The sequence below is a fragment of the Ipomoea nil genome, unplaced genomic scaffold, assembly GCF_001879475.1.
Source record: "Ipomoea nil cultivar Tokyo-kokei standard unplaced genomic scaffold, Asagao_1.1 scaffold1034, whole genome shotgun sequence".
NCBI classification, from domain to species: Eukaryota; Viridiplantae; Streptophyta; class Magnoliopsida; order Solanales; family Convolvulaceae; genus Ipomoea; species Ipomoea nil.
The window spans coordinates 1,467,837-1,478,925 of record NW_017617462.1 but is presented as its reverse complement, the minus strand read 5'-3'; the positions used below and the strand labels follow the sequence as shown (position 1 = coordinate 1,478,925).

General features: G+C 40.1%; 2 protein-coding genes across 2 annotated transcripts; one reads left to right on the top strand and one right to left on the bottom strand.

Annotated features, from left to right (window-relative positions):
* Positions 1–491: 491 nt before the first annotated feature.
* Positions 492–947, bottom strand: LOC109180752 (RNA-directed DNA polymerase homolog). The gene has a single exon (XM_019330463.1). It carries the CDS (start codon positions 945–947, stop codon positions 492–494), a length of 456 nt encoding a protein of 151 aa, XP_019186008.1.
* A 1,597-nt stretch (positions 948–2,544) lies between these two features.
* On the top strand, positions 2,545–9,880 carry LOC109180751. Its single transcript, XM_019330462.1, has 8 exons — positions 2,545–2,615; positions 7,055–7,184; positions 7,261–7,528; positions 7,632–7,728; positions 8,776–8,905; positions 8,992–9,276; positions 9,390–9,614; positions 9,698–9,880. The coding sequence occupies exons 1-8, from the start codon at positions 2,545–2,547 to the stop codon at positions 9,878–9,880; spliced, it is 1,389 nt and encodes a 462-aa protein (XP_019186007.1).
* Positions 9,881–11,089: the final 1,209 nt, after the last annotated feature.

The following is an 11,089-nucleotide window of genomic DNA, read 5'->3' as shown; positions in this document are numbered from 1 at the left end:
GTCTGTCAAGACTCGGACGGTATGGGCTTGGAAGTAAGGTGCTAGCTTCCGCACCGTGATCACCAAGGCGTAGACTATTTTTTCCAGAGAAGTGTACCGAGTTTCGGCTGATTTCAAGGAACGACTCACATAATAAACCGGGTGTTGCGCCTGTTCCTCTTCTCGGACGAGTACCGAGCTCACGGCCTTGGGAGACGTCGCCAGATATAAGAATAGAGGTTCACCGACCTGGGGGGTGGATAGCACCGGAGGTGTGGAAAGATATCTTTTTAATTCTTCAAAGGAGTGCTGGAACTTGGCCGTCCATGCAAACCGTTCTTTCTTCTTCATAGCCTCAAAGAAAGGTACGGTCTTATCTGCCGATTTACTTAGGAAACAGCTCAGGGCGGCCAGTCGGCCGGTCAATCTCTGCAAATCTTTAACAGTGCTAGGAGGCTTCATATCCATTATAGCCTGTACCTTCTCCAGGTTTGGCTCAATGCCCCTCTTGGTCACCATGTATCCAAGAATTTACCTCCTTGTACAGCAAAAGCGCACTTTTTGGGATTGAGCCGTAGGTTATATTTAAGCATTACCAGAAAGCAGTCGGCTAGGTCTCCGGCGTGGCCAGCTTCCTCTCGGATTTTCACCAGCATATCATCCACGTAAGCCGCCATGGATTTTCCTAACAAGTCTTGGAACAACCGGGCAACCATCCAGGTATATGTGGCCCCCGCATTTTTGAGTTCGAAGGGCATGACTTGGTAACAGTACACGCCATCCGGGGTCAGGAAGGCTGTCTTCTCCTCATCGGCCTTGTGCATGTAGATTTGGTGATACCCTTGAAAGGCATCCATGAAACTCAATAACGCCGACCCTGCCGTATCGTCGACCAGCTGATCAATCCTGGGCAAGGGGAAAGGATCCTTTGGACAAGTTTTGTTAAGATCAGTGTAATCCACGCACATCCTCCAGGCTGGTGGCTTTGACACAAGCACGACATTGGCTAACCATTCCGGATATGGTCGGTGGCTAACAGTGTGTTTACTTCCTGCTTGACGAATTCTCTACGATTATTGGCCAGGTACCGCTTTTTCTGGATCACAGGTCAGTGGCCAGGGTCGACGGTGAGCCGATGAGAGATTACAGACCTGTCCACTCCAGGCATATCTTCGGGCCCCCACGCAAAAACCAGGCGGTTTTCTCGGAGCACCTTGATGACTTCCTCTCGCACCTCCTCACGGAGGCTGACTCCAATCCTCACTCGCCTTTCTGGTCGAGACGGGTCAATCTCCACTTCTTCCAGTTCTACGGCTGGCTCGGGGCGAGGTGGCATCGTCTTCTTCGTGGGTCGTTCCGTGATCTCATGAACTTGCATCTCCCATTTGCCCATACCTCGGCAAGCTTGTAGGTAGCAGTCGCGGGCGGCCCTCCTGTCGAAACGCACCGTACCTACTCCGCTTGGTGTGCGGAATTTTAAGCAAAGATGCTCGATGGAGATCAAAGCTCCCAGATCTTCCAAAATAGGCCGGCCGAGGATTACGTTGTGAGAGCATGCTAAGTCGACCACAATGAACTTCATGTCTAGCTTCTGTACATTGGGATAGGTACCAACCTCAACGGGTAGAATAATGGATCCTTCAGCTTCCACGGAGTCGCCCGTGAAACCGGCTAGTGGCGTCTTGACTGAGGCCAGTTGCTCTCGTGCCACTCCCATTTTGGTGAATGTCTCGAGATATAGGATATTGACGCTGCTCCCCGTGTCTACCAGGGTCCGTCGAACGACCACCCCGTTCACATCCATGGCAATGACTAGGGCGTCGCGATGCGGAGTTTCTCCTGTAAGCAAGTCTTTGTCTGTAAAGACGATAGGCTCCCGACATACTTTCTTCGAGCCACCTTCTCGTCCGTACACAGTCCCTACGCACCGCTGCCGAGCCCAGGCTTTCCTAGTGTTGGCAGAGTCGCCTCCTTCAGGTCCGCCGACTATCATGTTGATAACCGGCTTCTGCCTCCACTGGGCTTCGCCTTCATCGATTACCGGCTGCTTGCTGTGATTGCCTTCGACCGCTTCCGAAGGGTCGGCATCCTCCTTAGCCGCAGACCTTCTTTGCCATTGGTTGGGAGGCGGCGTCCCTTGTTGGATGATCCCCTCCATGATCTTCTTCAGGTAATAACACTCCTCCGTGTTGTGGGTGTATGATTTGTGGTATCGACAATACTTAGACAACTTACCCGGGTCCTCATTTACTGTGCGCTCTCCGGTCGGAGGAGGCGGAGGCGGTGCGACCGCCTGTACTTCATGTACTGGATGCTGGGAGGTCGGCCGGTAAGGCTGGATGCTGGGCCTATCGTATACGCATCGAGCTTCAGGCCGTCTAGCTAGATCCGGACGTCTTTCCTTTACTTCTGCTCGGGTTCGTTTTCCGCCAGAGGATCCGCCGACTTCTCGTTGTCGCTTGTTCCGTGTTGGCTCGCTTGTTGGCCATGTGTATCGCCTCCGCATAGGTGGCGGGTCGGTTGTCCCGTAGGTCGCGATACAGTTGTCCGGATCGTAACGGCTCAATGAAGAAGGTGAAGGCAGTTTGGTCCTCCACCTCCTCGATGGATTGGATCTCTTTCTGCCACCGGGCTAGGTAAGTTTTGAGGGACTCGCCCTCCTCTTGATGGATATCTCCCAGATAAGTTAAATCTTTTTGGGGCTTGATGTTAGTCGAGTAATGGCTCATGAAGCGGTCAGCCAATTCCTCGAAGCTGCGAATTGAGCCTGGGGGTAAGGCCACGAGCCATCTTTGCGCCGAGCCCTTCAGCGTTGGCAAGAAAGCGCGACACATGATGGGATCTCGGACCCCCAGCACTTGCATTTTGGCTTGGTAACTCAAAAGATGTTCGCGCGGGTTGCCGGATCCGTCGAAGGTGGCCTGCTCCGGGAACTTAAAGTCGCCGGGTATCTTGTACGCCATAATCTCGGCTGAGAAGGGCAAGGCGGTGAGCAACATCCGACCTGGGGACTTGGTTCTACCTTCCACTTGCTCCTTCAAATTCCGTAGCTCTTGGGCCAAGTGGGCCACATCTTCGGCGTTTTGGGTGTGGTTTCCTGTGGACTCTGTACTTTCGCCGACCTGTGACTCGGTTTGCCACTCCTCATTGCGAGTGGGTCGATCGGCCTGGTGCGCCCGAGTTTGCGTCCTTCTGGTGCGGGTCCTTTCTCGGGGGGCCTCTCGATTTCGCTGGTTCGTCGGCACGCGACTGGGTTCCCCTTCCCCCAATCGTTCTCTCACCGATTGGCGCGTCGTGTTCAGGCCTAGCCTCGAATGTACCGACCGCACCGGCGGGTCCTCCACTCTTCGATCTCCTCGTCTGTCTCCGTTCGACCTTTGAGGCAATTGCTGATTGCGCGGCTGTGCGTTCGGCGGCCGAGAGGTCGACGGTTCTCCTCTTTCTCGAGTCTCGGCTGCGATCGCTCAACCGGTAACCTGAATTTGCTCGGGGGTGAGAGGTATTATTTTCTAGGGTCGGTTTCGGGGTGCCAGGTCATTTCCTTGACTCTGCGAGTTTCGCTGGTTCAGCTGATCTCTCAAATCGGCTTCCGGTTCGTGGTTACGGTTGGAGGCACGGCTTCGTCATTCAGACATGCTGTAAAGCTTCTTCTTCCCGCTCGCTCGTCTCTTTTTTCTCTGCGAATTCCGATGCTCAAGAATGGACGTGACTCTTTATTTCGATCCCCACAGACGGCGCCAGTGTTGGTTTTAGGGTTTTTGGGCCCAGGAAGGTCCAACACAACCTTGGTTGGTGGATACACCTTTCAATAAAGCTATTCAAAACGGAATGGAATGAATAATTTTAGTAAACGTGTCTCTTTATTCTCTGGGCATGGACTCGCCCGTTTAAAATCTTGGAGGGGCCTTTATATAGTAGGCCCTCCTTTAATTCGGGTTTTAAGTGCATTAAATTGGGCCTTGATGGCTAATTACATCGGAGGGCCGTTGGGCTGCCGTTACTGGGCCTCCCAGAGGCCCTTTGAACGGCTTCTTCAATGTTTCTTTAAATTCTCTTCAACGGCTCCTTGTCACTATCGCCGAGTCCTTGTCCCGACCTTGGAGTCGGCTCGACTCCTGGACTCGGTCTGATCTTCTCCCGGGCTTTTATTACTTTCTGGGCTTCCGCCCCTTTTCCCTTGGACCGCATCGTATTCTCTTTGGGCTTCCCAATTCTTCTTGGGCCGGGGTCCATACCCCATCATATATATATATATATATATATATATATATATATATATATATATATATATATATATATATATATATATATATATATAAATATATATATATATATATATATATATATATATATATATATAAATTTTTGGGGAGGGGTATCTCCGTTCCCGTCCCCGTCCCCGGCAGGGAATTATTTAAATTCCCCGTTCCCGTCCCCAATCCTCGGAATTTTTCCCCGTCCCCTACGACAGCTCACCAAATTTTCCAAACTAGTTATCTTATCAAAAAATTTGGTGAGCTGTCGTAGGCTCCCAAATTAAAACCTTACAAACGTAGTAGCGGGAGTAAGGATCGATCCCACGAGGAGTAACTAGTTTAATGTATGTGTTCAAATTAAAGTAAAGGGGAGTTTGGTATGAAGGTGATAATCAAAGAAAATAAACGAATAAAGCAATGAAAACAATATATTGAAAGCACCTATAATAGAAAACCTTGGTTAGTAAAGATCCACCACCGGAATTTAACACTGATCATTGATTCAAAAGGTAATTAATATGCAATTGAATATTTGTCGTGAAATTATTTCATTTCCGTTTACCCTTAGTTGTAGGTAACTAAAGCACACGCGGTTTAATTACCCCTAACTACTAAATAACCTAAGACAAGCGCTATAGATTTAATTTAATAGCAGCAATAGGAACTAGGAAAACCAATAAACTAAATAACACAAGGACAAGCGGTTGCATTTAATTTAGGAAAATATTCTTCCTGAAATCAATTATCACTAAGCCATCAATAATTAACCTCAGTTGCTACTGAATATTAGAATAATTTGTAGTACAACATTATCTAATATAGCAAATAATTATATCAAATAGCTTAGAAGAATATTTATTACCCAAATGCATAAAAAATATATAATAAAATAAATAAATAATCTTACAGCATAATCAATTCCGGGGCTTTAATTCACTAAACCAAGCTAAAGAAATTAGCCACGAATGGACATTGATAACAACTTCAACGAATACTATAGAAGAGAAAGAATGAACGATTTACAATAGGAAACCTACACTATTTATACTACTTCTAAAAATAAACTCTAAAAGTCTCCACCATCCATCTCCTAATTTTCCTCCGCACGTCCGAAGACTGCCGAGAATGCCGCTTCATCTTTGACAAAATGTGCTGCACGTATGTGAGAAAAAGAAGGACGCATGTAATTAAAGTTTTATTTATGCATCTTAATCAACAAAATCAAGAGGTGGACCACATTTATATATTTAAAAAGCATATATATATATACTAGTACGTACTATATGTATACTAGTATGTATATTATATATATTTAGTACTATATTTAGCTCATTAGTTGTTAAACTCCAAAAAGAACTAATTATTAAATAATATTAACTAATGAATGCAAAATTATTATAAAAATGTACCTAAAATATGAGTGTAAAATATGCCTATCAATATATATATATATATATATATATATATATATATATATATATATATATATATATATATATATATATATATATATATATTAATTTTCGGGGACGGGGACGGGTATCTCCGTTCCCATCCCCGTCCCCGGCGGGGAATTATTTAAATTCCCCGTTCCCGTCCCCGATCCTCGGAATTTTTCCCCGTCCCCTACGGGGACGAGGCCCATTGCCATCCCTACCCATTCGTACAATAATTCCGAGTTAAAGTTGTGAAGTGTCAAAAGTTCGGCAAGGCATAACTTTGGACTCGGTTGTCCGTTTTGGACAAATGTTTTTTTGAAATCGCGTATTTTTTGAGATCTATCCACCGCAAACTGCCGCAGGCGGTTTGGCCAACTAATTTCTAAAAAAAAATGCTTTATTAAATAGTTTCTAAAAAAACCTATGAGAACCTTATGTTTTATTAATGAATTTTTAAATTTTTTAATTAAAAAATTGTCCCGTGCATTATTTAATAATCTCTCTTTATAATTGGTCAAATTATTTAATTATGGTAAGTTAGGGAATAATTAATGATGGTAATAGAAATCCTAAAAAAACATAGAATTGAAGAATATTTAATTATTGTTATATTATTATTGTGACTCACGAAATACAATACAAGAGTATTTAATTATAGTTATATTATAATTGTGTGCCTCACGGCCATTATATACTAACAAAACTTGAAAAGAAACTAATAATAATAATATAATAATAATAATAATATAAGTGGTAAAGATAATATCTAAAAGTAATCTTCCTATATATTAAAGCCATAAGATTTGGGCCAATGAAATGGCTCCATTTTCCCGCTCAAACTATACTACGCCGTTTTGGTTTTCTCTCGGTTTTAAACGCACAAAAAAATCGAATACATAAAATCAATTGTGTTTGTCTTTTAATTGAAAGAATTGAAACAATAAATCTATGATTAACAGCCGTTTTTTTGAGTCCCAATTATCTGGGAAAGTGGTCAGTCGCCATTCATATTAATGCCGCTGACAGATATTTAATTGGGACTCTAATCAACGAACAAATATTGAGAAATACAATACGATACAAATACAAATATCGTAATGAGAAATACAATACGATACAAATACAAATACATACAATTACGATCTATATATAATCTTTAAATTCATGTGTCGTTTGTTCTTCCAATGTGCAGTCTTAATTGGGAGGCATCCGAGAGATCATGGCTGATTTCAAACTTCTCACCAAGCCTGTATAAATACTTGGAGGTAACTTCATAAGTGTCTACCATTTTTCTCTCCTTCAGTCTTACTGATTTCTTCATCTTTCTTGGTTTCTTTCAAATTTTTGAATATCTGCAAATGGCTCCTGTTTATGTTCTAGGCAAAGACATCAAACTATCTACTTACAAAAAGCTATCAGGCTACGATTGATTCGTACCTATACGGTACCCGAAGGTCGCAACAGTTCTGATAGCATCAAGAGTCAGGAGTGTGTCTTTCATGACAGTGAGGTAAGTTCTCTTTCAATTTCAACTGCAAAAAGACATGTATAAGTTGTTAGTCAATATATATGTTCTTGGTTGATAGGGTACATACATTCATGGGAACATCCCTAAAGACTGCGTGGAAAAGTATTCTAAACTTTTAAAAGAAGGGAAGGTGTATGCCATCAAAGATTTTGTAGTTATATCCCACTACTACCAATACAAAACTACTGATCACAACTACATGATCAGATTTAGTCATGAGACTATTGTTGAGAGACACAGGCGCAAGGGTTTTCCCTTACTAATGTTTCGGCTTAAGTCTTATACTGACTTAATGAGTGGCAATGTGTCTGAAAAGCATCTCATTGGTATGATATATTACTTCTTTTCTCTATATTATATATCCTATATCCTATATCCTAAGTTTTCATTCTACTTTGTTCCATTTTAACTCTTCTATTCCCCTTTTAGATGTGATTGGTAGAGTGGTGGAGTACTATAGTCCAAAAGAGATTCTTATAGCTGGATTTCCTTCGAAATTGGTGGATTTTCTCATAGAAGATGGCCAGTAAGTATTCTTTCTCTTCTAAATTTATGTACATATATATAACTGCAGTAATATTTGCATTTTTTTCCTAATTATAAACTGCTTATAGATAAAGGCAGATTTAACTAAATCGTAGAAAAGAAATTGAACATTTGAAGTACATACCAGGTCACTGTTTAATGCATCCAATTTTTCACTTTGACCAGTACTGTAGTTACACCTGCAGTTAAAAGAAATATTCTATAAGAAAAATAGCATAAAGATTGTATGTATTCAAATCTGTGATTGTAGAAGAAAATCCTATAAGAAAATCTTACTAAAGTCAACTACTAGAAATCAAGTAATTCGACTCAAATATCTATTATACAAAAAATACTTATCTTTTTCAATTTCTTTCTATAATCCTTAATGTTGTTTTCAATCACATTGTAAGTCTTGTGCTATCTGAAAATCCAATCTCAAAATCCAATCTGAAATCCATTAGGCCAAACAGTCATAATGTTAAATCCAAACTAGACTTTAACATGTTAAATACATACCAGGCCACGGTTTAAAGCATCAATTATATCACCTTTAGGTGTAGGGTAGTTACACCTGTAGTAAATTAAATATTGTATAAGCCAAATAGCATTAAGCAATCAACTCGGTGTAAATTTATTCAGTACAATATATTTTATCTACTTACAATCTGTTTATCTCACTTTTAGGGGCAATCGTCTTAAGTGTACTGTTTGGGATCAACATGTTGATACAGCCATGCATTATTTCAAGACCCACGTGGAAGGGCCTTTGATTGTTTTACTCCAACTCTGTCGAGCAAAGAAAGTGGATAGTAAGTGCATGATAACTTATTCATTAACATCTAATTCATTATATTTTAACAAATATCTGTTTCTAATGTGTAGATGAATTCAGAATTTCATCCTCCTACAATGCAACACAGTTATGATTTAATCACTCTTGCAGTGAATTTCAGGAATTTAAAGACAGGTAATTCCACATAAATTGTATTTTGAAGCAACTTTCCTAGATCAACATGTTCACTGTTTTTTTTTCTTTAATCTGCAGTTTGAAAGTTGATACCAGGCCACCTCTAAGTGTGCAAACTGTGTCTCACATTTCCTATGGAAGTGCTGCAGAAAGTTCAAAATTTCCTATTATAGTTACTACTATCGAGGATCTGTATGAAAGAGCCGAGGTAGAATGTAACTTAGATTAATCTTAACATTCTATTCTGATCTTTTTAATCCTAATTTTTCAATTTTATTTAATTTGAACTAACAGGAAGGCTACTACTGGGTTCCTGGAAGGATTGTTTCTGTGGAGAGTACTACAAATTGGTATTACCATTCATGCAGGAGTGAGGGATGCTTTAGAAAATTGCACTTGAAGAGTGGGGCTCTACAATGCCTAAAATGTGGCACAACATGGCAGGAGGGAAACCTAAGGTACAGGATGATTGTGAGGGTAGGAGATAAGACCACTGATGCTCCTTTTCTGTTGTGGGACAAGGAGTGCTGCGAAATTGTTGGAAAGACTGCATTTGATCTAAGGAGCAAATACTCTAAGGTATTTTTTAGACAACAAACAAAAAAAGATGACTATACAGTTTTTCTCAGTGTGTTTTTTTTTTTTTTTTTTGATGAAAGTGATTGTATTTAACCACTTTTATTTTTTTCTAGGATGGGTCTCCTCTCCCAACTGGTATGGAAGAGGTCCGTAATAAGGCTATGGTCTTCAAGATTTCTGCTAAGAATGATCACTTCAAGAATAAAGCAATAGCTATACCTGTGGTTGCAATAGCACATGATTCAGACTTAGTTGATCATCACTGCCCCTGTTTAAGTGATGATCAAGATCAGCTATCAAGAATGCTAAATGAAGATGATCAAGATGCAGAGTCTGATGTAAGTATTTAAGTAATGGTCACTTGATTGAATAAACTAGATACTTACTGGTCTAACTAATTGTTGGTTCTTATTTATAACAGGAATCTGAATCGGGTAATGAGGCAAGCAGTCCCAATCCTATTCAGGCTAAGAAGCAAAAGCTGGATGAACAAGAAGAGCCACTAGAGCCAGTGTCATCAAAGAGGAACTTACTTGATCAATTTTCATCCAGTAGAGATGCAAAGAAAACAAAGGTTGTTTTGGTTAAACAGGAGAAAAGTTAATCTTCTGTTGTGTGATTAAATGATGGACAAAGATGATTGAATTTTGGTGATTTGGGTGGACATTGTTTTTGTAACCAGGATTTTGATAATATGTACTCCTAAGTACATATTATGTGTTATTGGTCATTGTTTGCCATAGACATTAGGCACTTTTTATAAGTGCTTTCTTATTATACTGTTTAAAAGGATATTTCTATGCTTTATACTATGTTTTGTCTATTTTCCTAACTCATTGCAGGTATGCTATAGACATTAGGCACTTTGTATAAGTGCTTTGTTATGATACTCTTATAAATGATTTTTGTATGCTTTATACTATATATGGTTTGTCTATTTTCCTAACTCTTTGCAGGTATGAACATGTAGAGATCAGGTAGCATGCACAATCACAGAATGATAAAGAAGGCTAATGGCAGTGGATTTAAATAATGTACTTATCTGTTAGGGATAGTAATTCTCATGTTGTGGTCCTTGAACTTTCAGTCCACCTGAAATAAAGGAATTTGTACTTATATCAGTTCCAAAAGTGTACTGTGTAAATTGTGTTTGTCTTTTAATTGAATGAATACTAAAGCTATGATTACCATTTGTTACCTTAGACACATATTTTACTTCAATATCACCTGTTGAGCTTTAAACTCTTTTCAGGACATTATACAATAGTCATATGCCTATAAAGGCAAATACAATTCAAACCAAATGTTGGCTATCACCTGTTGAGCAAATCAGAATCTTTGTAACATTAGTTACAAAGTCAGCCAACATTTAAAGTTGAACCAACCCAATAATATCATACAAAACAGTTAGAATATCAAATTTAAATGTCTATAAAGGCAAATCCAATTCAAACCCAATTGTTTTTCCTACATCTCAAAGTTATCTTTATCAAAACATTTTAGCCAATAAAAACTGCAATGAGTTAAAGAAAAAAAGTCTATACCAGTTGTGCCAACATACAGTATATATATTCAAAAAGATACTGAAGAGACAGAATATGAGACAGATTAAGTAGTTCTGTAGTGTATTAATCAGATAACAATATGAAGTAAACTGTTTATCAGATATGGAAATCCTAAAGATCAATCAAATACTCGAATAAAAGCTTCAATAAAGAAATAGAATGAAAATTGAACTCAAAGTTATAGTGTTCAGAAGTATAACACTAAAGAAATAGAATGAAAACTACGAGATACACAGTAATTGTTTTCC

Excerpts from the sequence above, each read along its gene's own strand:
- LOC109180751 (XM_019330462.1), top strand. The coding sequence starts at position 2,545 with ATGAAGAAGGTGAAGGCAGTTTGGTCCTCCACCTCCTCGATGGATTGG. Across the intron at positions 7,729-8,775 it reads TTTCTCATAGAAGATGGCCA|TTTGAAAGTTGATACCAGGC; the intron begins GTAAGTATTCTT and ends TTTAATCTGCAG. Across the intron at positions 9,277-9,389 it reads TAAGGAGCAAATACTCTAAG|GATGGGTCTCCTCTCCCAAC; the intron begins GTATTTTTTAGA and ends ATTTTTTTCTAG.
- LOC109180752 (XM_019330463.1), bottom strand. The coding sequence starts at position 947 with ATGTGCGTGGATTACACTGATCTTAACAAAACTTGTCCAAAGGATCCT.